This window comes from Pipra filicauda, unplaced genomic scaffold, assembly GCF_003945595.2.
Source record: "Pipra filicauda isolate LSUMZ 115617 unplaced genomic scaffold, ASM394559v2 scaffold4_size7858003_pilon, whole genome shotgun sequence".
NCBI lineage: Eukaryota > Metazoa > Chordata > Aves > Passeriformes > Pipridae > Pipra > Pipra filicauda.
The window spans coordinates 7,651,892-7,678,759 of NW_024104643.1; the positions used below are offsets into that span (position 1 = coordinate 7,651,892).

The 26,868-nt window shown below is 45.1% G+C and overlaps 2 protein-coding genes across 2 annotated transcripts; one reads left to right on the top strand and one right to left on the bottom strand.

Moving 5' to 3' along the window:
• Positions 1 to 1,956: 1,956 nt before the first annotated feature.
• On the bottom strand, positions 1,957 to 11,763 carry ACTR5 (actin related protein 5). The gene is made up of 9 exons (XM_027711615.2): positions 11,354 to 11,763; positions 9,738 to 9,967; positions 8,730 to 8,899; positions 7,677 to 7,894; positions 7,156 to 7,338; positions 4,964 to 5,086; positions 4,290 to 4,429; positions 3,426 to 3,558; positions 1,957 to 2,909 (listed from the first exon to the last, which is right to left on the bottom strand). The coding sequence occupies exons 1-9, from the start codon at positions 11,735 to 11,737 to the stop codon at positions 2,661 to 2,663; spliced, it is 1,830 nt and encodes a 609-aa protein (XP_027567416.1). The 5' UTR covers positions 11,738 to 11,763; the 3' UTR covers positions 1,957 to 2,660.
• ADIG (adipogenin) lies at positions 11,527 to 26,662 on the top strand. The gene is made up of 4 exons (XM_027711617.2): positions 11,527 to 11,805; positions 14,747 to 14,953; positions 23,807 to 24,108; positions 25,360 to 26,662. Exons 2-4 carry the CDS (start codon positions 14,827 to 14,829, stop codon positions 25,606 to 25,608), a joined length of 678 nt encoding a protein of 225 aa, XP_027567418.1. The 5' UTR covers positions 11,527 to 11,805; positions 14,747 to 14,826; the 3' UTR covers positions 25,609 to 26,662.
• The last annotated feature ends 206 nt before the right edge of the window (positions 26,663 to 26,868 follow it).

A 26,868-nucleotide genomic window follows, 5' to 3' on the forward strand; every position in this document is an offset into this window, starting at 1 on the left:
GAATTAGGTGATAACTGAATTGTATAATATGGCTACAGTTGTTTTGAACTTAATATACTGAGGACCAAATGGGAACCACCTGACCATCTCAGGACTGGCAATTGCACTTGGTCAGCTTGTGGGACACCTACCAGGATAAACACAGCACAGATTCCATGGCTGCTGGCACAGCAGCTCACTCAACAGCAGCCCTACAATCACTTGGCAAAGGCCCTCACAGCATCACTTCAAGTTTCCTGTCCACAGAAGCATTATTTTTCCTCCTAGTGCTCCTCACACAACCAGAAGTCCCATTAAAAAGGAGCCAAGCAGGTGCCTATTCCCTGCTCCCCTCTCAGGTGGCAGAAGCCAATGCACAGAAGACACAGTCCAAACCCTTTCAGTTTTGGAGAGCCCTGTGCCAGTTAGTTGAACAAATTCTTCTGCACATGGGTATGAGAAAACCTTGCCACAAGTGTCACAGTGATGAAGCTCCAGAAGAATTCCACCAACATCATAAAAAATAACGCCTTTGTGTCCTCCTGCAATCAGTACCACACACTCCTTCCACTTGAATCGTGCCAGCACCAATGCTCATGTAGTACCACAGCCAAATCATTACCAGGGAACTGAACTTAAATGGGTAAAATTAATCCCATTCTGCAATGTTCACACTTTTCATGATGTTACCCCAAGCAACTGAATGCCCACTAGCACACTCAGAACAGCCTGTGACCATGATCATGTCGTCCAACTTCGTTACTTTCTTCAGCTATTGCGGAGATAAAGTAAAAAATTAACAGCTAATATTCAGGAGATCATAAAATTATGCTTCCTTAAATCCGTTTAAGCAGCTGCTCTGGCATCTCTGTACAGAATTAAACAGCTCCACTTTGAATTAATGCAAGAGAAATGTCTGGCTCAATTTAGCCAAACATTTAGAAGTCACATAATCATCCACTACGGATGCCCTTTCAGGCTTTCACCCTGTAACAGTTTTATGCACAAGACACTTATCTATTTGGTAGCCAACACCAAGTATCAGAACAGATTTCCATACCCTGAGTAGCCACTCTGCCTAAAGTAGCTAAAGATGTATCAGAAAGGGGTCAAATAGCAATGGGACATCATTTACTCCACTCCAGGTCACTGAAACTGAGATCCGAAAAGACACGTTGGGGTGTAACTTTGCCCTGTTTCAGCACAGCACAGTTTTTCCACATTCTTTACAACCCATAGAATCCCTTAATGGTCCTGAAAACTGCCTCCAGGCAGCCAGGGATAGGATTAATAGTCCAAACCTGAGGTCACCTGGAGGCACAGAGCTGCCTTGCCCTCCTCTCCTGCCCAACAGCCTGTTAGGAAAAGGCCAGAGGCCCACCAAGACCTGTGTCCCACCTGAGTGACCAGTGCTGGGTGCCACAGGAGCTGTGTATGAGAGCAGGTCTGCAACAACCCCTCCCTCACATGCTCTCTTGAAGAACACACACTGCAGGACCTCGGTGAGAACTCGGTGTTTGACCACAGACTTCTGGGTAATACTTTTGGAATTCAAAAATGTGCGTATTGCATCCTGTGGCAACAACTTCAGCATCGACAAGCACCGGATGTCCTTTGCTTTGAATCTGCCAGGTGACAACTTATCTTGATGCTCTGCGGCCCTCAAGGACAGTACATCACCACCTCTACACCTTTTTATAGCAGTGATACGATCTGGATATTTTCCCTATAGTCTTACCTTTTCCAGCTTTTGCCAAAGGGATGGAGTCTCCTCAGGTTTCAGTTCAACATTAAGTATTGACTATTCTTTTGGGAATGCAACTGCAAGTTGTTCAGTGCAACAACTGAATCCTCAGTCAAATTTAAGCTGGAATACATTGTACACCAGGACAGGGATCTGGCTGCAAACCTGCGTTTGTAAGCAAGGTACAGCCAATGCTGTAGTCTCTAAAGAGTCAAATCGCTGAAACACATAAATTAGTGGTAAAGCAAAAATTTTGCTTTATTGCTAAATCAACTTTTGATCAAACAGTCCCATCAAAGAGCTGCCCCGCTCAGCACTACTGCTGTAAAACCACTCCAGGGCTGCACAAGACCTGGCAGTCCCTCTGGACTGTGCTTTATGGAAGGTTGTGCCTTTATGTGACCAGTTCTCCAGTTTCAACCAAGTCATCGATATCATCACTGACATCAATGAAACCACCTACTGGGTGGTGCTTTAGCAGAACGCCTGTAGCACGAAGGAGATCGAACAGGCCATAGAGCAGGAGAGAAGGCCAAGCTCAGCCCCTCGGTCCTGCCCGACATGTCCCGACAGGGGATCGCTGCAATGAGCGAGGGGGACCCCTGCTGGGCTGCCTTGGTCCATACAGCCCCGCTGCAGGATCAAGAAATAAAACCAGTATAAAACCAGGACATTTAATAAAATTTTAAAAAACTGTAAAACATACACTCTCAAAACCCCCTGAGTCTTACTACGAGACTGTAGATGGTGTTTCCTCTCTCCGTGCTGCTGTGTGTGAGCAGCACCGAGCGCTCTGGGAGCGCTCCAACCATGCCAGGTGACAGCCAGCATGGCCTGTCCTCCTCCTCCTCCAAGGGCCTGGATGGAGTCCCAGCGCTCCAGAGCACCAGGGACGAGGTGTGCCCTCCTGCACACCTGGTCAGTGCCAAGGACAGGGCTATCCCTGCTCCCCTGTGCCCGAGGCCAATGTTCTGCTGGGCGCCGCCACCTCTGCTGCCCGTGGGGCCTGCTTGGGAAGGCGAATGGGGACATAGACATTGGAAGCACAGTGTTCCTTGAGGTATTCTCCCCCTTTTTCTTCATAGTCCTTCTTGGTTATCCAGCCTTCCTCACGGTTCATGTATTCCACTGCCCAGTCCCTAGCCCCATACCAGGCATCCAAAACAGGGCTGGAAGCAAGGTGAACCTGATGGAAGGAAAACAGAATAGCAATGTCAATTCAGCACAGGAGAGAAAGGTCTTTTTACCCTGATTGCAGAGATAAAGGCCTTTTTACCCTGACTGCAGTGGTAAAGACAAACCACTGAGCTTCAGAAGTCTGAGCTGATTACTCAGTGTCTCTGGGGAAGAATAGGAAGTTAGGAAAGGGTTTGAAGTGCATTTTCACCTTGGAATCAACTCCTAAGAAATCAATCTGAAAACTTCCAGCCAAACATGCTTCTGTGTGCTCGGTCCTTTAGCAGAAGCAGATTTTCCTGTTCCAAGGCATCTTCCCTACTCTTTCTACTGACTTCAGAAAGAGCAACTGTATCTTTGCTTAACCTGTACCTTCTCAGGTCAAAACAGCTGTCTGCAGTGTCTTGTCATAAAACACTCCATTCCCATGCTCTAAGGACACCTGCTCTGCACCTCACCCAACCCCAATGACTTCTGAACCCAAATCAACAGGTTGATCACACAAACATAATGTCAACACACACACCTGAAAAGATGACTGGAATGGCCTCATTTCCAGGAGTTCCTTCTGGACTCTGGCTTTCAGTCCAGGGTACATCATATTTCCACCAGTGAGAAAAACATTCTGGACAAGAACAGCTTGTTGCTCCTTTGAGTACCTACGAGGAACAAAAACAACTTCAGCCTTTCTCAAGGACATCTTCCCTGTGAACTGTAACAGCTCTGAGGAGTACTAATACCTTGCCTCAGGACTAACGGAGAAACTTCCTTCATTTTCCTAGCATGAAAAACTCTGTTTTCTGGAAATTCAAGGGGTGGCAGAAGAAAACCCTGAAAGCACTCAGTGGACTGTACTCCATAAATCAACAACAGAATTTCTACCTTCTTTCTAGGGCTGGAATTCTTATCTTTCAGAAAATGCAATCTCCCGTGTTCATACAGTTCAGGGGTGAAATCTTGCCAGCGCTAATTTGTCTGGAAATGTCCAGCAAGTGTGCGCATATCATAACTTTAAAATGTTACCTCTGATTTTGGTCTCCCAAAACCAGAGACTGCCAGCTCACTGTTGCATGGGATGGATATTTACAAGGGTTTGTTGTTTCCCTCTGTATCAGTTCAGTAGTACCTGTATGTAATTTATAAAGACATATCTATTAGAGGTGTGTGCTCAAAAATTTTTCACTGATGGGGTAACTGATCAAAAAAATTTATAGATCCACTGACTTAAGACAAGCAGAGTTACCTGTGACTTTCAGAACATGAAGACATGTCTATTCTGCAATGCTCCACCCCGCCAAAAAGAACTATTCCAACACATTTTCTCAAATTATTGCTAAATAAGGAGTATTTCAAAAGCTGATATCTGAAGTAAGCAGGTTTGTAAACTTACCTCTCAAGGACATATTGCATGGTTTCTGCTATACCAGCCTGATCTTCTCCTATTAGGGAGGGCTGGAAGACAATTTCTGGAGCCCTGATTCTTTCAGTGCCAAGGAAAAGCTGGTGGTACTCTGCCAGGTTAAACACGGGCTTTGAAAAGATGAGATTGAGAAGTAGTGGGTAATTATGTTAAAGAACAGTAATATTCTAGAATAAGAAAAGTTTCCAAACAATTCTGTACAAAAAGCAGATGGTAATGCTCTCATAGAGAAAGAGAATGATGTAAAAGGTTCCAGAAGACCAAGGAAGCTGGACTTTTCCTATAATTTACTCTCCATTGTGCCACTAAGGCTCTACCTCAAAGTTAGAAGCTGTGTCCACTGGGATGAGATATCAGTTATGGATCATAGACAAAAAAACCTTGAGCAGGACTTTTTTTTTCCTAATAACATGGCACTGCTACAACAGACATTGGCTGCAGAGTGAACCAAGTGGGTATATTCATGGTCTAAACCACCAGCTAAGACTGCAAGGACTTCTCCTCTCAATGTCCTGTTCAGGTAGTTTAAGAATCTCTTCCAAGAGCAGGCAAACAATGTTTGCATTGGGAAAAATGTTAGCAAACCTGCTGGACAACTGGGATGCAGAAACCTCTGGCACGAGGTATAGACACAGAAATCAAACCTGTACTGCAGCAACAGGCTTCTCAACTTCAGGCTGTTCCTCAGCAAATAAAGGTTCAAATTCATTAATACTTTCCATATCCTCCAGTGACTGTTCACTGCCCAATGGATCCAAATCAGGAGTCTGGAAACAGAGAAGGTGTATTATGGTAGGTTAGGTCAGGTGTGCTGGGCACACGTGTGACTGCATTTCACGTGTCACATTTGGAAAACTCAGGGCCAATTTCCTCAAATCTCAACTTTTTAACATGCCTGAAAACAAATATGCCCAGAAAGTAGAAGTTAGGACAGACACTCACTCAAAGCACAAAAATCAAACACTTCCAATAAATTTGTCACAATGCTAGCTCAAAAATCAAGGCCTTAGTGTGCCAGGATCCCAGGCAGCCATGTCCTAAACATAACATATTAAAACCTGGTAAAATAGCTTTTTATACTGGTGAAAACTTGGTGTTCTCCCAGCATCTCTAACTCCACTATAATTACCATTAAATTCCCTGTTTTGTTTGTGTGGGACTGGAAAACAAATATTTGCTAGCTACAAAGCCACCACACAATTTCTGACAGTTTCAACCACCTACCATTTGCTTATGGGATGCACCAAAACCCCTTTATATTTTACACAGATGTGAAGCACTTTCCTAATGAAAAGCATCACTCAAAATCCTACAGGACTCCTGTTGTGAGCTTGCAACAGCGTCTTAATTATCTTCTTTATTTTTTGTGTTACGATATTACCTTTAGGATTTTGTTGCTAAATATTTATTTTGGTTATTTTAAACTTGAAATATTTGCTGCAACGACTAGAAAGCTCATCTAGCAGGATGAGCTAAAACTAGATCCTTTAAACATTCTTAAGTATCTATTTTATATTCACTTAAATAGAAGCAATTACTCAAACTGAAGTTTGAGCAGAGTTCATTGTTACAGCAAACAAATGCAGTCACCTCAAGTTCTCTCCACCACTTATGCTTTGCTAAATCCATTTCTTTTTACATCTTAAAAAAAAAAAAAAATCAGAAACACTGAATTCTGCTGGAGACTTGGCACAGACCCTGGGACAACATAATTAGCTTTTAGACTCCTTTACATGCCAGAAGGATGGCCTGTCTAAAAAATGGATTTGGTGATAATTGTAGGTGCTCTCACAAGGCAAAGACCAAACAAAAAGACTTGTGGATTCATTCCAAGGTCTGTGGTTACACCTAGTAAAGAGGAGTGTGGGATCCATGCTGGAATTTAGGCATAACCACTGAGCAAAATTACAAGAAACTGATAGTCTTTCAATTATCTTCTTTCTAGAACAATTTCTCTTGATAGAAGGCAGAAGGATGTTTTACCAAAATGGTAAGCCCATCATCTCCCTGAATTTTGCTCAAACACAATCATTTTGATTGTTACACAAACTCTACTGATAATCACAGAATCCCAAAATGGTTTGGTTTGGAACAGACCTCAAAGCTCATCTCGTTCCATCTCCCTGCCATGGGCAGGGACACCTTCCACTAGACCAGGTTGTTCCAAGCCCCATCCAACCTGGCCTTGAACACTTCCAGGGATGGGGCAGCCACAGCTTCTCTCTCCTCTATGCTTTAATTTTCTGTTTTTCTCTCTGCCTTTTTTCCTGAGCAAAGGCTGCCATAACTAAAAAAGCTCTGTTTTATGTGACTTGAAAGGCAATTATAAGCACATGCACAAACACCTTAGACCACCTCTTAGAAACAGCTGCTGTGTGCTAGGCCTGTGTTAGTCTGGCAAAGCAGACAAACAAGCTTCTCATCCTCAAGACAACTTCAACAACCAAGTGTAGCAATTAACCTTTCATTAAGTAAACAAAACAGAACAGACTGCTTAATTGCACCAAAAAAAGCCAGCATGAAAGCAAAAGGTTGGTTGTTTAACCATAAAGTTCTCTGCATCTGAAAGGGAAGAACAGAAAGAAAAACAAATAGTGTTTTTAAGAAAAAGCTTGATGGGTTCTTCTGTATCATTAATAGAAGGCTACTAATAATTAAGGATAGTTGTCTCAGGATATTCTCTCTGAAAAGAGAGAAGCAGTTGCCAACTTGACAATGACTTGCAGCGTGTTAAAAGCTTAGTTCACCACTAGAAGTCTGAAGGGACACATTTTCAAGCACAGAAATTTAATTCTCTCAAAGATAAATAGGGATTAACTTGGTCAAAACATCATACCTCTGGCTTGCTGTCCACAACATCTACTTCAATATTGACTTCTGACTGTAGGATTTTCTGCTTTGTTTGTTCAACAGACACACTCAATTTGCTGATGTAAGACTGAAGTTCTTCTGCAGAGTCCATGTTCAGCTCCACCAAAGCTTTGTGGAATTGATCCATCTGACCATCTTCTAAAAGTTCCTGCAGACAGATGAGATGTGATGACCAAGACAGGGTAATCACAACTATCTGTCAACTGTGCGTGCACAGACACTCTGCCTTCATTACTAGATATTACCATGTACACACTTTGGCAGCATTCAAAATATTTCCCAAACAAAGTGCTGTTCAGAACCTGAAAGCACCCTCTACATCAGTAGTCTCTCCCTGTTATCTCACAAGTAACCTTGGCAAGCTCCTATCAGAAAACACCCAGGACAGTCATAGGTTCTTTGCAATGACACGTGACCTTCTGATGCAGCTCCAATGGCAGCCTGCCCTCCTCCCAAAATATCACATGAAAACTTTGCCTTGGTTACCTGTACATACAGCAACCTGTCCAGCCTCTCCTGGTCAAGCTGCAGCTTCTCTTCTCGACGACGTGCATTGAGTTCCTGAAGCCGCCGCAACTGCTGCTGCCTTTTCTCCTGCTTTTCCTCGGATGTAAGAGTGCTCCCCAGCAGCTTGTTGGAGAAAGGCAGCTGCATCTTGTGCACATTGTTCTCATAGTACTCTGGGCACCGCCACTTCTGGAGCTCTGCGTGTTTTGAAAGGAAGATAACTGTTTTGTCAGCTGAAGACGATGATTCATATGTTGTACACACTCCATGTACACAGAGGATGAAAGGTGATGAAAGAAAGCAGAAATAGTCCAGCCTAAAATTTTGTCACCTCTTGGCAGTTGCCCCCATGCTTGGCTACTCCCTCTGAGCACTACCCTCTGGTCACATACTCAGTGCAGGTGCTTCTTCATGCTCTGATCTCCAGGAAACACAAAGCACTAACAAGTGGAAGTGCACACTAAAGTCTCTTCTCTCCTTCCAAGAGGAGCTCTCACACATTTTTAAGGACTCCTGCAGGCTCCTTCACAAGTGACAAATTTAAGAACGCACTTCTCTTCAACCACTACTTAGATGACACTTACTTACTTACCGTGAAAATTGTAAAACTTAAGGAATTCACAAAAAGTCATGACAAATGTCCTCTGCAATTTTGGAAACCTTAATGCCGATAAGAAATGCAGCTAGACGTAGAAATCCTAACCAATTTAAAAGGGTTTTAGAAGTATAAAGTAAATAATAAGCTCATTTTAAATTATTGTCCTCTGAAACAATCCCAATTTTTATTCACAGATAAATTTGAATTAATACAGATTATTTTTGGTAGTAGTTCAATTTTATTTCTTAATTTTAAATTTGAAACCATTGTTAAGCATGAGGCAGGTTACGAGAAAGACAGCTACAAAGATAGCAATACAGTGGTAGAGTATTTCTGGTAGAATCCCAGCCAACTTGATATCCCAAAACAAGGGATATAGACGACAAACTAAGTGTGGATGAACACTATCTGGCAGTAAATTACTCTGATTTTACCTTCTATGTAGTCCTCTGCAATGTAGCTGTGCTCGTGCAGGATTTCCTCCATCCGGCTGAGCGTGATGGCTGCGAAATGCCCGGGATATTTGAGCTGCAGGAGCCGCTGCAGGTACACGGCAGCCTGGCACCCCCCCAGGTTGATGCGCTTGCAGTTCTTGGCATCCAGCCTCAAAATGCAAAGAGACACAGCTCAGACTGGAGAAATCCACAAGAAATCCACATAAAACACACCTCCTGCTTACTTCAGTATTATTTAATTTCTCATACGGAGAAGTAGACAGATGAATATTCATAGATAGATATTTCAAGATTCAGTTACCACAGAACCTAACACACCTGCTTTTCTCAGACAACATAATCACTGCTGTGTTTACTGCAGATATTTTCTGAAAGGCTCAGTTCTGCTTTAAAAAAACCCAAAATATTAAATAATTCTGTTTTAACAAGGGAAGTGATGGTTAGCAGAGCTAAAAGTAGTTCTTTAACCTTTGCAACATTTTACAGTTGGCCAGGTGTAACCCTTGAAAACACGAAGCATTTATCAGATCTAATAAAGCCATTGCCTGCAGTAGTGATTCAAAAAAAAGAAGAAAAAGAAAAAAGAGAAAGTAGAGCAATGTAGCTGAATAACTAGAATCATAAAAGCCTCAAGAACTGCAGAACTCTCACAGAGCACTTTATTTTGTCCCAAAGCTGCTTTAAAACCTATGTTTTTTAATGCCTGATTTCACTTGGAGCAGATATCCCCTTCTACTTTTGAAAGTAAAAATTTTGGCATGAGTAGCAACTAAAAATACAAAGACAGTACTGCTTCTTCAATTCAAAATTCAACAGAACCTTGTAAAATCTGCAGACCTGATTTTAAGTCATCAGTATAAATTAAGACCTGGTAGGAGTTAATACTGCAGGGTTGGAATACTCAGTGCTGGAAAAATGGATAGCTGCACCACTTGAAAAGCCAATGCCTGACAAAGAGAGGCTGCACTTAAGACACCAAGAACTCACCTGCCTTCTAAGACTGGCAAAATGTGTGTACACTGATATCCTGAGGATATCACCAAACCACTGCAGGGCCACTTCTGCCTCCTATTGTGGTAAAAACTGTACAGGCTGTCCACACCATAGGACACTTTTGGCACTTGATAGCACTCGAAGAGGAGCTCGGACATCATTTGCCTTGAATACAGAGGGTTGCACACTGCTTCTGTCAGAACAATTGGGTGATCAACACAACCCTGGAAGAGACAAGGGAAAAGAATAATAACAAAGGTATGAAGGGAAAACACAATCATCCTTGCTTCTTCTTTTGAACACCAGCAAGAACTCCTTCAAAACAGCCATGAGAAAGCACTTTATGTGCAGGCTATTAATCACGTAAGCTAAATTATATCTAGTGCTTAAAGGGGAAAAAAGATGTTAATGTTAATTCAACCAAAGAATAAATTCCTAATGGTGGAGGAGAATGGACTTCTAAAAGCATATACAAATTATTAAAAATCTAAGTAACCAAAATCTATGCAATGAGAAGGTGAAGTGCGAGAGAAAACCACTGGAAGTTTAGTTCAACACTGGGTAAAGTTTTCATACTTGTGTTGTCACGTAGGCAAAAGGCTCCATGGCCTGAGGATCAACTCTCAACATAGCTGGAAGTACACGTGGTCAATAAGCACTACTAGTAAGAGCCCTACACAACACCAATAATGTTTATGTCCTTCTCAAAAGCTGATCCTGGATGCAAGTTCTCAGGCATGATCTGACAGGACACTGCAGTCCAAGCCTTTCACCCTGCAGCTGAATCCTCCCCTTCTGCTTCACCACAAAACCATGAAGAAATTAACAGCATAGCATAGCAGAGCTTCGAAGACCCCTCTGGGGCACACCTTGCCCAGCCAGGTTCACCTCACTGTCTACCCAGGCTGTGACTATCTGTGAGGAGGGGGACAACATATCCCAGGAGAGCCAGAGGAAATTCTAGACCTCCAAATTCCCACTACGGACCAGCCACAACCTCCCAAAATCCCAGAATGGTCCAGCTTGGAAGGGACCACAGTGAGTTATCTGGTCCAACCTCCCTGCTCAAGCAGAGTCATCTCAGAGTACACGGCACAGGACTGTGTCCAGATGATTCTGGAATATTTCCAATGTGGGAAACTCCACAGCCTCTCTGGTCAATCTGTTCAGTGATCGGTCACTGCTCAGTAAAGAAGTTCTTCCCCATGTTAAGGTGGAACCTCCCCCTCCACCCAGACCCCCCCTCCCCGGGGCCGGCCCTGAAGGAACTTACAGGAAAGATAAGGCAAGACTATTTACAGAAGCCTGGAGTGACATGGCAAGGGGAAATGGCTTCAAATTGAAAGAGAGTAGAATTAGATTAAATATCAGGGAAAAAAAATTCTTGCCTATGAGGGTGGCGAGGCCCTGGCACAGGTTGCCCAGTGAAGCTGTGGCTGCCCCATCCCTGGAAGTGTTCAAGGCCAGGTTGGACGGGGCTTGGAGCAACCTGGGCTAGTGGAAGGTGTCCCTGCCTGTGGCAGAGGGTGGAACGAGATGAGCTTTAAGGTCCCTTCCAACCCAAAGCATTCCACGATTCCCGGGCGGCTCTAGCCCCGGCCCGGCGTTACCTGCGAGGAGACGCCGAGGCGCTGGAAGACGTGGTCCAGGAGCAGCTCCTGCAGCTCCAGCTGGACGGGCACGTTGCGGTCGAAGGGCGAGCGCAGCAGCCACCGCAGGGGCTCGGGGCTGCCCAGGTCGTTGCCCACCTGGGTCTCGGCGCCGGCCCCGCCGCGGGCCCCGCGGCTCCGCGCCGCCAGCGAGCGGAACCGCAGCAGCGGCTCGGCGGGCACGGCGGGATCCAGGCAGCCCCATCCCGCCCGCGTCTGGAAGGAGCCGTTGTCAATGACCAGCGGCACAGGCTGAGGGCTCCGCACGGCCGCGCTCGGAGCCAGCACCGGGTCCGGGGCCCAGCGCGCGTCCCGGAACGCGAACACCCGTGTGGGCGCCGCCATGGCGGGCCTGCGTCCGGCCGGGAACGCGGCAGCGCGCGGGGGTTCCGGGACCGCCGCCGCTACGAAATGTCAGAATTACCTTATTATCTTAAATCAGGGCGTTCCTTGGTGTGAGATTTTTGTGTGCTTTCGAGCCTAATCAGCAAGGAAGGAGACCTGAGCGGTGGGACAGGCAGCAGCCAGCACAGAATCATAAGAGTGTTAAGGAGTTGGAATGGACTTTAAAGATCATCCTAGCACACCCCCTGCCCTGAGCAGGGACACCTTCCACTAGCCCGGGTTGCTCCAAGCCAGTTCCAACCTGGCCTTGGACACTTCCAGGGATGGGGTGTTCTTGATGATCCTTGTGGGTCCCTTCCAATCCAGAATATTCTGTGATTTTGTGAGTATTTAATCTAAACCTGTACCAGTGTCTTACCCTCACAGTAAATAATTTCTTCCTAATATCTAACCCAATTTTCCCCTCTTTCAGTTTGTACCCATTACTCCTTGTCCTGTTGCTACAGTTCCTGATGAACAGTCCTTCTCTGGCTTTCCTGTAGGCCCCCTTCAGATACTGCAAGGTTGCTGTGGGTCCAGGACAGGCCACAAAGATGATGAGGGGTCTGGAGCATCTTGCTAATGTGGAAAGACTGCAGGAGCTGAGCCTGTTTAGTCCGGAAAAGACTGCAAAGGGATCTCATTAATGCACATATCTCCAAGGCAGGTGCCAAGAGGATGGTGCCAGACTCCGTTCAGTGGTGCCCAGCAACAGGACGAGGAGCAATGGCCATAAACTAAAACACAAGAAGTTTCACCTCAACATGAGGAAGAACTTCTTTCCACTGAGGGTGGCAGAGCAATGGAACAGTTGCCCATGGAGGGTGTGGAGTCTCCCTGCTCCAGGTGACCCTGCCTTGGTAGGGGTTTGGACTGGATGATATCCAGAGATCCCTTCCAACCCCAGCTATTCTGTAATTCCATGAAAGGAGACCTAATCAGTGGAACAGGTAGCAGGAACATCACCTCTCATTGACATTCTGGAACTACCAAGCTTTAAGGATGTAGTAAATCAAGATGTTGATGCATGTCTATGTATACACTGCTAACTCAGCAAAATACTCAAGGTCCATGTGCCCTATAGCTGAACTATCTTCATTGTAATACTAAAAATCATACCTACATGTCAAAAAGACCCCTGCCCAGGTGAAGACCCTCCCCCGAGCATGTGGAAAAGTTAGCTGGGGTTACATAACTCGTATGGAAATTACTAACCAATCATAATAGGGCATCTGTACTTGGAAAGTTACTAACTCTGAATTAAAATTAATTATAAATAAATAAATAAAAATTATAAATAAATAAATTATAAAAAATTAATTATAAAGAATGCCACAGAAAGTCCAGTGGGGTGTGCTGGATTTGTGGAACACACTGAGCACCCAGGCTTGCACAGCTCTGAAATAAATACTCAGTGTCTCTCTCAAATGTGTAATGGTTGTCTTGTTGCACACCTGGTAAAGAATCCAATTTTGTGGACAACACCACCACCTCACAGGGTGGGCTGTACCCCATCTCACTTTCACACAGAGACTGCCATCCTTTAAACCTGGACTGTGAAACCTCCCCAGTGTCTGCATGGAGGTGAAACCCCGTGGCTCTGGGCTGTGCCACCCACCCGGGAGGTCACTGACACAGCCCAGGCTGCTGAGAGACCCACTCCTGTCCCACCAGCCTCTCCAGAGATATGGGAAATAGTGAAGGCATTTCCCCCTTATTCTCACTCCCCCGTTCCCCAGGGAGGTGGGCTCACAGGATGGGATTAATCCTGCCACAAGGACAAGGGGTCCCAGGCTGGCTCAGCTCGGTGAGAGCCTGTGTGGACCCCAAGGGGTCCCGGTGATGTGAGTAAGAGAAACACTTTACCACTAAAATGAAACACATCACAGCTTCAGGATTCAGCTCCTTTCCACCCATTTTGGCACTGCATCTGTAGACAAATCACTGACAGCCTGGTTTTCAAAGATGCCCCCAACCTGCCACCCATACTGTGCGAAATGAGGACTCAAATATTGAGCATCCTTGAAGCTCAGGGCATTAATGGCTTTTCTCACTTGTTTACCCAATGCACAAAGCAGAGATAATAGCTTTCTTTTATCATGCAGAGGTGTTATTAATGTGAATTAATAAGAATTTGCGGAGTTCATTTAGATTTTGGGATTAAAAGGCTCATTTCGAGGAGCTGTTACTACATAAAAACAAACACATGCACACAAGCAAGAACATTAATGCATGCAATCATTTGTAATGTGCACTTACATCACTGCTCTCTTCCACTGAGAGCTACACAAACAATTAATTTAGCCAAACAACTCTCTGTGAGGTAAGCAATAGATAATGGTTTTATTTTATTGAAGGAGAAACACACAGTGTGATGAATATCAAGTTATCAAGTCACTTATCTGGTTCCTGCTTTGATCCCTACTGAACTCCTTTACTCTTAAGCAATACATTTGTAGACATATGTCCTATGAAACACACTAGTTGCCTTTTTTGGATGTAAGGGAGATAGGCAATTAAAATACAAAGGTTTATTTTCCTAAAGGATTAACTAATAGGTGGAGGCATACAGAGTTGGCTAAAAATAGAGTTATATTAATACAGGACATATTTGTGCTCTATGTCAAACAGGAGCCTGGGAGAAGTAATTTTTACCTCTTCATCCTCTACCCATCTGTGGAGGGTTGGCTCTGTTTTATTGCATTCTCAAAAGCAACCTTGGCTACTGAGTCTGGCTAAAGTGCTTGGTTATCTCCCCTATATCCACAAACATGACCAGATCTTTAACTACTGTTTTAACATAAGCCTTGAAAGCTTCCTTTAAATAGCAGCTGAAGGAAGGCCAATCAAATCAGATGTTTTCTCAGTTCTTCTTATGCTGTATTTAATCCCCACTGCTCCCTCCCTAGCACAGGACTGTTGCCTTTGCTAACCATGCTGATATATCACTCATTTTCTTGTCGTTAATAGTGCTGCAATGAGTTACTAAAAGGTGGTTAGAAACCAGAGCAGATGAGCTGCTCTGAATTTAGTGTAACCCGAAGCAAGCTATGAGGTATCCCCTGGTTCCTCTGGTGAATGAGCTGACCTTTCCTCTGCTTTTCTTCTGGTTCTGTTTGCCATTTGTAATGCTGTTGATCATCATGATCATCTGGCTACAGCTTCTACTTAATGAAGGTAAGTTCGGCTATTGATCACATAAAATGCTTCTGCATAAAGCATTTATCTATTAGCTTCACCTTTAAAACACTCTGCTAGCTATTTTTAGGTTAATGACACTTGTCACAGAAAGAAACTGAAAGGTTTCTTAGTACTGCTGGTAATATATGGAAAAGCTGTGGTGGTTTCAGTCTAGGCCTTCCTGGAAACCAGCTTGTAACCAGGAAGGAACTAGGAAGGTGACCAAGGAAGTATTCCATGCTATTCCTTTACGTAACCTAGGGTATAAATAAGGCATGGATAAGATAGTTCGCTCTCTTCCTTTCCGGCGAGGTTCGAGAACGGTGGGTCCCTGTTTCGGTCGGGCTTATCTGGAGCCGAGGCCTACAGTGACTGCTGTTATCTGCCACCCGTGAGGGGAGAGCCAAGGGCCGTGTCTAGCCATCCTGCCTGTTCGAAGGGAAGTGGTGAGATTTTTGCTAATTTGCCTTCGGCTGGTTGTTTGACTTGTGCGGTCCTTGCCCCTTTTTGTCCTTCTCCCTTCCCTTCCCCCCTTCCCCCCCCCCCCGGTGTGTGGTATTCTCCTTTTGTGTATCTGTCTCATATATAAAACATATATATATATATATATATACATATTTTTGCTATAGCTTTGGCTGCTTGTTTCTGTTTTCTCTTTTCCCTCTCTGGGAGGCGGGTCCTCGTTGTCGAGTTTCGGGGGACTTGGCGGGAAGCCAGCTCGAAACTTGCACAACATTCTTGGTGTCAGAAGTGGGATATTTTGGTTAAGTTTGGCTTGTTTTGATAAACATTTTCCGGGAAGACAGCCAAGCTCGGTGTTGTTTTGCAACCAATCTATTGTTTTGGGAACAGGTCTGGGAAAGCAGCCAAGGAAGCTTTGTTTATATAAACAAAGGGTTGTTTTAAGAACAAGAAGAAATAATAACAAAAACAATGGCTATTCCATTAATTTGTCTTATAACTCTAGCCATCTTTACACCTGTGTTAGGCTACTCTATAGGGAGACGTCCAGACCTTGAGGATGGATGGAACGAATTGCTTCCATCCTTTAATTTTGACATCGAAGGTTTGGTAAAGGAGATCCCCATGGTTAAAATCGGCTCTAATTACTATATAAATCTTATTGCAACAGTACTGTCATTGATAAAGGTACTGGAAGTGCTCCTTAAACTTGGAAGAATGGGGTTCCGTTGCTTTCCCTCTTGTAGGAAAGATCACACCTCAAAGGGACTCGCTGGAACTTTGGAAAGGGCTGCAGACAGGCCAGTCCCCGGGTGGCATGGAGCTTGGGGAGATTTCGGTAGATTAGTAGGACATGTGTCACCCCCCATTAACTGGGAGTTCACACCAGAACAAATGTTTGATTCTGGTGAGATGGCCCACTGTTTGGCAGAAGGGTGTTTTTCCTACAAAGATCCAAATATGCAATTCTCCGCTTTGTGCTGGGGCCTGGCTAATGCTTATCGAGCTGCCATAGACCACCTTCAAAGGGTTAAGGTCGACACAGAGACCCAAACCACGCCACTTGAAACCAGTGATGTCCCTATTAGGTCTACAGATGTTGGGGTCCAAACACAACTTGAAGTCAATGCCATTTCTACTAAGTCCACTAGAACCGGGACTCAAGCTAAGAACCGGAAGGTCATCATTGCCCCTATGGAGAAGAAGAAGACGTGGGTAAGGGAGATCAAGGAACTTACGGATCCATCTCCGCAACCAGAACGCACAGAAGAAAGGGAAGAAGAAGAAGAAGAAGAAGGAACAGAGGATGTAGTAGATGAAGGAGCGGCAGCAATGGGAGAAGGAGCAACAGCAAGTGATGAAGGCGCGACTGCGAGAGAGGAAGAAGTGGTTGTGACTGAGGAAGGAGCGATTGGAAGAGAAGAAGTAGCTACCAGAGAGAAAGAAACGGCTACATGGGAAGGAGCACGTCCAAAGGAACTAGGGGCACGCCCAAAGGAATACAGAATAGCATCAAGAGAAAAGAAAGCAACAGTACAAATGGCCGGTGGTATATTGTCGCTTGATGATTTATATCCTGACTACACATTCAGTGTTACAAAAGACGCAAAGAAGGAGCCAAAGCATCCCCCTCAATTGGAGCGGGAATTATCCCTACCCCTCCAGACCCAACCTTCGCTTGGAGGTGTGAATGACTGGAGGAGGAGGCCCTTATCTCAGCACGCGAAAGATTACTCACTACCTCCACCCGCGGGGTATCGCGAATGACGCAGGAGTCCATCCCCATGGCATGAATGGCATAGAAGTCCATCTCCGCGGCGTGAACGGCGCAGAAGTCCATCTCCGCGGCGTGAACGGCGTAGGAGTCCATCCCCACGGTATGAACGGCGTGGAAATCCATCTCCACAGCGTGAACAATATAGAAGCTTATCCCCACGGCATGCCCAGTCTCTACCTCCACATGAGAGATATAGGGAGGAAGCGGGAGCAGTCCCACGTAGGAGTGGAAGAGTAAAGAGAGAGGTGGAAAAGATTCTACGTGGGAGAGATGGACAAGAAATAATGCGAGAAAGCGAAATTACACAATCACTGACCACAAGAGAGCTTCGAGATTTACGGAGAGATTATATGCGCTTGCCTGGTGAAGAAGTCCTCACCTGGCTGGTGCGATGCTGGGACAAGGGAGCTGATAGTCATGTAATTGAAGGTGATGAAGCACGACAATTGGGATCCATTGCTCGAGACCCTGTGATAGAACAAGAAATGGGGAGGGAGAAAATGGCATCCAGCCTTTGGCTCCGAATCCTCCACGCGGTGAGAGTGAAATACCCATTTAAGGAGTCCCTGAAGAGTTCTTCAAGAAGGTGGAGGACCGCAGAAGAAGGCATCCAATACCTACGGGAATTGGCCATGCTGGAGATCATCTATTCTGATCCAGATTATTATGACGTCCAAGTTCCTGAGAATGTTCCCTGCACGCAACCAATGTGGAAAAAGGTAATTCAAGGTGCCCCTAAACCATATATTTCTTGCTTGATACCCGTATATAATCCAAAGATGGAGGAACCAAGCGTGGACACTATGTGTGCTTGGATAAGAACCATAGAGGAAAATATGGAAGACTCCTTCAATCCCCTGTACCAACGCACCTACGATAGGGAAAGAATGGAGAGAGATTATGAATATTCCAGATATGAGGATGACCTTAGAGACAGAGAGGACAGAAGGTATAGAGATTACCAAGAAAGGCCAATGGGAAGATCACAGTGGGACCGGCAAAGACGACCTCGGCCTAGACCTCGATCCTGGTCTCGATCTCGCTCACGGTCCCTGTCATTCACGCGTCGAAGGAAAGAGAACTCTAAGCGTTGGTCACGTAACCAACTATGGGCATACCTTCGTAGTAAAGGAGAAAACATGAAGAAGTGGGATGGTGAACCCACTTCTAAGCTTGAAGCTAGAGTGAGGGAGCTGAAGCGAAAGAAGACTGACAAGAAAGTTGTCTATGTAGTAGACGGAGACTTCTTAGAAGAGAAACTGCGATTGCCAAAACACGAGAAGATGGAGGTCCACTTCGACAACAGCAAAAAGTCTAAGAAGTCAAAGTCAAACTCTGACGACGAATGTTCTGATCAAGACCAGTAGAGGGGCCCTGCCTTCTGCCAGGAGAAGGAGAGGGACCAAGAAGATAATCGAGTTTACTGGGCTGTGTGGGTTCGATGGCCTGGCACATCGGATCCACAGAGATACCAGGCCTTGATAGATACTGGAGCCCAGTGTACTGTAATGCCTTCGGAGTATAAGAGTACCGAGACTGTTACTATTTCTGGAGTGACCGGAGGGTCTCAAGAATTGTCAGTAGTAGAGGCGGACATGAGCTTGACGGGAGATCAATGGGAAAAGCGTCCCATTGTGACGGGGCCAGAAGCCCCTTGCATCCTTGGTATGGACTACCTAAGAAGAGGATACTTCAAGGACCCGAAAGGGTACCGGTGGGCTTTTGGTATAGCCTCGGTGATTGAAGAGGAGTCCAAGCAACTGTCTGCCCTTCCTGGCCTCTCAGAAGACCCTTCCATTGTAGGATTACTGCGAGTTGAAGATCAAGAAGTGCCAATAGCCACAACAACTGTACACAGACGACAGTATCGGACAAACCGAGATGCTGTGATCCCTATCCATAAAATGATCCGAAAGTTGGAGAGCCAAGGGGTGGTCAGCAGAACCCATTCACCCTTCAACAGCCCCATCTGGCCTGTGCGTAAATCCGATGGAGAGTGGAGACTGACTGTGGACTATCGTGGCTTAAATGAAGTTACGCCACCGTTGAGTGCTGCCGTGCCAGATATGCTGGAGCTCCAATACGAGTTGGAGTCTAAGACAGCAAAGTGGTACGCCACCATCGACATAGCCAACGCGTTTTTCTCCATTCCTTTAGCGGTAGAGTGCAGGCCACAGTTTGCTTTCACCTGGAGGGGCGTTCAATACACCTGGAATCGACTGCCCCAGGGGTGGAAACACAGTCCAACCATCTGTCATGGACTGATCCAGGTCACACTAGAGAAGGGTAAGGCTCCCGAACACATCCAGTACATCGATGACATCATTGTATGGGGGGACACAGCAGAAGAAGTTTTCAAAAAAGGACAGACGATCATCCAGATTCTCCTCGATGCTGGTTTCGCCATCAAGAAGAGCAAGGTCAAGGGACCTGCCCGAGAGATCCAATTCCTAGGGGTGAAATGGCAAGATGGACGACGTCAGATACCAACAGACGTAATCAACAAGATTGTAGCAATGGCTCCGCCCACAAACAAGAAAGAGACCCAAGCTTTTCTGGGAGCAATAGGCTTTTGGAGGATGCACATCCCAGAGTACAGTCAGATTGTGAGCCCTCTTTACTTTGTGACCCGTAAAAAGAACAATTTCCAATGGGGTCCTGAACAACAACAAGCTTTCAGGCAAATCAAGCAAGAAATTGCACATGCCGTGGCTCTTGGACCAGTCAGAACGGGACCAGATGTAAAGAATGTGCTCTACACCGCAGCCGGAGATAAAGGTCCCTCCTGGAGCCTCTGGCAAAAGGTGCCTGGCGAGACAAGAGGGCGACCATTGGGTTTCTGGAGCCGAAGCTACAGAGGTTCTGAGGCCAATTACACCCCTGTGGAGAAGGAAATCTTAGCAGCCTATGAAGGCATACGAGCAGCTTCAGAGGTAATTGGTACTGAAGCACAGCTCTTCCTGGCACCCCGATTACCAGTGTTGAGCTGGATGTTCAAAGGGAAGGTGCCCCCTACGCATCATGCCACCGACGCCACGTGGAGCAAGTGGATTGCTTTGATTACGCAACGTGTCCGAATCGGGAACTCGAATCGCCCTGGCATTTTGGAAATCATAACCAATTGGCCTGAAGGTGGGAACTTCAGTCTGGTAGAAGAAGAAGAAGAGCCAGTGAGTCGAGCTGAAGAGGCTCTGCCATATGATAAGCTGCCAGATGAAGAAAGACGCTATGCCCTTTTCACCGATGGTTCCTGCCGTATTGTAGGGAGGAGCCGGAAGTGGAAAGCAGCTGTTTGGAGTCCCACCCGACAAGTGTCGGAAGCCACTGAAGGTAAAGGCGAATCGAGTCAGTTTGCGGAACTCAAAGCGGTCCAATTGGCCCTAGATATTGCAGAGAGAGAAGGATGGCCAAGGCTCTACCTGTACACCGATTCGTGGATGATAGCCAATGCCCTATGGGGATGGCTAGACCGGTGGAAAAAGATGAATTGGAGGCGTAGAGGGAAACCCATCTGGGCTGCTGATCTGTGGCAAAACATCGCTGCCAGAGTGAAGAAACTAAATGTAAGAGTCCGCCATGTGGATGCCCATGTGTCCAAGAAGCGAGCTAATGAGGAACATGCTAATAACGAACAAGCAGACCGAGCTGCACAGGTCAAGGTCTCGCAAGCAGACCTAGACTGGCAGCAGAAGGGAGAGTTGTTCCTAGCTCGATGGGCTCATGATGCTTCAGGTCATCAGGGCCGAGACGGCACTCATAGATGGGCACGAGACCGAGGGGTGGATTTAGCGAAAGATATTATCTCTCAGGTTATCCGTGACTGTGAAACCTGTGCTGCTATCAAACAGGCAAAAAGGTTTAAGCCCCTGTGGTATGGTGGACGTTGGGAGAAGTATAAGTATGGAGAGGCCTGGCAGGTTGATTACATCACATTGCCACAGACCCGCCAAGGTAAACGCTATGTGCTTACCATGGTGGAAGCAACCACCGGATGGTTGGAGACATATTCGGTACCGCATGCAACAGCCCGAAACACCATCCTAGGCCTTGAGAAGCAGGTCCTGTGGAGACATGGCATTCCAGAGCGAATTGAGTCAGACAACGGGACTCATTTCAAAAACAGTCTAGTGGCCACTTGGGCACAGGAGCATGGTATTGAATGGGTATATCACATTCCATATCATGCACCTGCTGCAGGAAAAGTAGAAAGGTGTAATGGACTGTTGAAGACGACTCTAAAGGCACTGGGTGGGGGAACTTACAAAAATTGGGACAAGAATTTAGCCAAGGCCACCTGGCTAGTCAACACCCGAGGCTCTGTCAACCGAGCTGGTCCTGCCCAAGCAGAGTCCCTCCACACTGTAGATGGAGACAAAGTTCCAGCGATCCATCTAAAAGGTGTGTTAGGTAAGGCCGTTTGGATCACTCCTCCCTCAGGCCAAGACAAACCCATTCGTGGGATTGTCTTTGCTCAAGGACCTGGATATACCTGGTGGGTCATGAGGAAGGATGGAGAGATCCAATGTGTGCCTCAAGGAAACCTAAGCCTGGGGAAAAACTAATTCTGTGCCTTGAGTTGTATTTTACAGGAGACCAGACACCAGACGAAAAAAAAAAAAGACCCGAACAAAGCTGATACGAGAATCCAAGGATGGCCGATGATGACACAGCCCAAACCAATGAGCCAGCCCTAAACCGGAACTGTGATTATGACGAAAGGCCAAGAACACAAATCGAGTTGCTGGTGGTGCTGATCTTCAATAACAGACGACAGCCTTCGAGAAAAAATAAACATGGACTATATATGTATATGTGTATATGTGCGGGATAGAGACGAACACAATATACAGGTGTTGCGTAAAGAAATAGTATGGAATAAGGGGTGGAGAATGTGGTGGTTTCAGTCTAGGCCTTCCTGGAAACCAGCTTGTAACCAGGAAGGAACTAGGAAGGTGACCAAGGAAGTATTCCATGCTATTCCTTTACGTAACCTAGGGTATAAATAAGGCATGGATAAGATAGTTCGCTCTCTTCCTTTCCGGCGAGGTTCGAGAACGGTGGGTCCCTGTTTCGGTCGGGCTTATCTGGAGCCGAGGCCTACAGTGACTGCTGTTATCTGCCACCCGTGAGGGGAGAGCCAAGGGCCGTGTCTAGCCATCCTGCCTGTTCGAAGGGAAGTGGTGAGATTTTTGCTAATTTGCCTTCGGCTGGTTGTTTGACTTGTGCGGTCCTTGCCCCTTTTTGTCCTTCTCCCTTCCCTTCCCCCCTTTCCCCCCCCCCCCGGTGTGTGGTATTCTCCTTTTGTGTATCTGTCTCATATATAAAACATATATATATATATATATATATATACATATTTTTGCTATAGCTTTGGCTGCTTGTTTCTGTTTTCTCTTTTCCCTCTCTGGGAGGCGGGTCCTCGTTGTCGAGTTTCGGGGGACTTGGCGGGAAGCCAGCTCGAAACTTGCACAAAAGCAAACACAAATTATTATGCTTTTCTGTTAACGATGCTTATAGGAAGACCAGCTGCTGCCTTACCCTTCTATTCCTTAGTCTCCCCCTTTTTCTCAAAGGTAATTTGATTTAAGAAGGGTAAAAGACAAGTACTTTTTGTAGATTTCTATTTAAGAAATCTCCCAGAAAGCAAAGCTAACCCTCTAGTTTTGTGCACTTTAAATTCCGACATTATAGTTCTCTGGCACCTCTATTTTTGGGAGGTGTGCAGGGTGTTACTGGGGAAGCTGGTAAAGAGTCCTTTTGTCAATGCTGAGGCTGATAGAAAATTTTGAAGGGAGCAAGTCATGCATTTTCATTTATTTGTGTATTTTGCTCTTTTTTTTCCCAATCCATCACTGATTCTTACTTCTAACATGTCAGTAAATGATAACAGGCTTTTGGTTTAGACTAATAATCAGCTTGTCGATGTACTCATGAAGATAAAGCCTTGCTACTTTGCTCTAATGCTGGATCATAAGTAATCCTGGATAAGGAATGAATTGTAAGTTCAATATCAGTGATAAAAAAAAATCTGCTCAGGTTTTTGTCTGGACAGAGTAACTCTGGAATCTATTGATGCTTTGAATGAGATTTTTGGGATATTCTTGTTACATTTACTTCCACAATTTCTGGCCCTATAGCGACTGTTGTTAGCACCAGGCCTCCAACAATTTCCACAAATGCTTTAAATTGCATTTTAATCAGTAAGACTAGACACATTACTAACTTTTTACATACTAGCATATTTACAGAATTACAACATTAAAGCATTTCCCAGTTACTCATAAGAGAGAAAGATAACAGTGCCCTTTTAAGTAACTTCCTAATTCAGTCATATCCACTTATTTTATGCTAGATTACAGCAGGCACAAATAAAAAGTTATGGATGTTTCAGCTCTTCCTTTAATATAGTTGCTGATTAAGAGTTAATTAGTTGAAATCAAACACTTGTATAAACCTTTTATTGTCTAGTTGGGTTTGGAAATCCTTTATTTCAGATGAAAAATGTGCAGAGGAACCTTGCCCAGCTCACAGGTGGAACGTGCAAGGCTTGCAGCCAGGGAGAAAAAGTCACATACAGCTGTTTTGCATGTTCTTTTTAAACCTATTTCTAGCACAGATGCCCAGCACAGAAAAGATAAAGAAAGAATCTTTTGATGAGCCTGATTCTGACTCTATATTTGAAGATGAGCTAACAGAGGAGGACAACCAGAGTGATGCTTCCAGTACAGAGACACAAGAGGAGTCCCAACCCAGTGACTCTGTGGGGAGGCTGAGGCCCAAGCCTGCTTATCTGAGCTCAAATCCAAAAAGCCAAAAGCAAAGTCTTCTTGCTGTGACCTCAAACAGCTGGTCCCGGAGCCAGAAGATAAGATATTCCCATGTTGAAAAGAGCAATTTCTGTAACATCATGATGGTGAGTAGTGTGACTGGGTTGTCTCTTTGCATATCTACTGCTTTTGTGCCTCAGCTCCGACTTTTTTTTCACCTCTGCCTGACTCCTCGGTCTCTTGGGTAAGAAAAAGCTGCAAGATTGGTTTATGTCTGCTTAATGACTAACAGGAGGTTCTATATTCTGTCTTCCCCACTTGGAGTGGCTCCTGATGTAGACAAGGTAAAGGTAACACAAAATTGTGCAGAATTACTATCATGAATATGTGTGTGTATATCTATTTCAAGGTATGTATGCATAGTTTAAAAGTCCTTGAGAATTGCATTTAAAACAGCAAAAAAATGCTACTTATTTCTCTAAGATAAGAAGTTTAGCTCAAATGTGCGTAGAAACTCTTGTGGTATTTATGGCTGATATTATGTATTTTTAAAAGCTGCTTCAGATTTCTCACAGTGGAGTATGTGACTAAAAATAGGATGTATTTCACTTGTTCAATAAGAGCTGAAGTGAGAAATCTCTTTGCAAACACAACAGTCCAAATCTTCTTAGGCTTTACACAAATCCCAAAAGATATATTTGACACAGTGGAGGAGCTTGATGTCTTGTGTGTCTTCTCTTTCCCTGTGCCCTGACTGTCTGTTCCTTTGTAGAAGGGGCTCACAAGGGAAAGCTGCTCTGTGGCTCCACGCTCACTATACACAGTCCTGTCTGTTCAGTTACATTGCTGGGATTTTTGAATTGCAGCAACTGAGGTACTCACTCATGTTTCCTTCCACTAGTTTTGCTGGAGTGGTAACCTTGCTTAGGCTAGATTAGCTAAGGACTGGAATCACCTTAAACTGCTGCAGTTCTTTGACTAACACACCCTGATGCTGAGCTTTAGCATGGAATCAACAATACCCTAAGTGAAAGCATTTTTAACATTATTAACACCACCAAGGCCGTACCAAGTCGGTGTAGTAACAATTTTTTTAATTTCCTTTTAATTAATTTTTCAAAGGCTAACAATGCTAAGAATGAGCTTGGACTTGTCTAAGGTACCATTTGATTCTCCTAGAGCTCTTCACACGTACAAGCATTGACTTGAACACAGCAGCTTGAACTGGTCTCTTGTGGGGTATAATACCATGCTGAAAGGCTTGCAGGTTGTGCAGGGTGGATGAGGGAAGGGAACAAGCACTTGTGATTTCAAAATTATGTCTATTCCACTGAAAATAGAACCTCTTCTGAAAACATCATTGCCATAATAATTCAGTTCTTCCTTTTCTTCATCAGCTGTTGTGCACCATGTTTTCTTCTCTCACCTGGAACTTTGTCTGCCTGTTGCTCCAGTTCTTTAATGTCCTGAGGATTCTACTGCTGCCGTCCTATCTGATTACCTACATGGCTCAGCTGTTTGCTTTGCTGTATGAAAAAGCTGTGAAAATCCTGGACTCCCTGAGGCTGGAGAGCAGAGGACTGTTGGCTTCAGTCTTGGGGAGGAAACTGGAGCTGAGCAAAGCTCAGAGAACCACCAGAGGGTGAAAATAAAGCAGATGGTCTCATGGCTTTTAGCATCCATCCTGCTTGGCATCAGTGAGAGCGACTGCAGCATGACAGAGGGAGGGGAATTCTTTGAGAAGGAAACCCGCTCAAGACTAAGCCAGCACTCACTGAGGTCACAACAACTACTTTCAGAGTACTAACAGGCTAAATATGAAATAAATGACAGCAGCCAGTTTCTTGTCCACCACCTGGATGTGTATTCTGCTCCCCTTCCACTTCAAAGGAATGAGTCCCTTTTTTTAAGGACCAAGAACTGCACCAGTGATACTCTCTGCTCACACTACTAATCTTTGGTTTCAAACAAAAAAGATCAAAGCAATCTTTCTCTGTAGTGGTTCTTACTGGGACTTAAATGCAGTACAGCCCAAGGATTATTATACTTATAGTCCAATTAGCACTCTTCTGATCTTCAACTTGTCAGTTTGCAAAGTAGGAAACAACTTTTCAAGACTCAGGTCTAATAAATTAAGCAAGCCTACCTCCAATTAATAAGAAATAATTAAGCCCTCAGCAGATCCCGAGCATGCATGTCCCTCATTTCCATGCAGGCTCTGCTTTTTGGCACAGCTGGCAGGCTGATGGAAGGTTAGATTACAGCCTAAAGAGGCACTCACCAGCAGCTTGATTTCACCAGTTGTTGGAGCCACAAGGAGGGTGGTAGGACTGTGACGAGCCATCATTTTGTGGCCTAAAGGTTTTTCCAGGTGTTGGGCTGTGATCAGAACAGCTGTGTGCTCCTGGCATTGATGCACACATTCAACACACTCTTTTTTTTTTTTTTTATTTAAAAAGGACCTGAATTAGGAAGTCACATCCCAAAGAGCACAGAGCCAATTGTGAAAAACGTTTGTCTCTGCTCCCCACGTGCAGGCCATGTGCCTGCAGAGCCTTGCATGGGAACGCTGTGTAACACCAGCCCCTAGTAACCATGAAACCTCTCCTGTCCGTATTTGCCTTTCCCTCCCCATCCCCTGAACGTGTCCAAATGTTTGCCCAAAGCTGTATGCTCTTAAATAAAAACTGTTTGCCCACATCTTTATTTTCGCAGCTCCTTTATTTGGAAAAAAAAACAAAACAAAACCAAAAAAAACCCCAACCTCCTCCCCCCCCCCCCCCCCCCAAAAAAAACCCAACCAAACAAACCAAACCAACCAACCAACCAACAAAAAATACACACACAAAAAAAAAGCCTTTTTCCAAGGACATCCCACTCTTCCCGGAGGGGGTTTGAGGATCTTC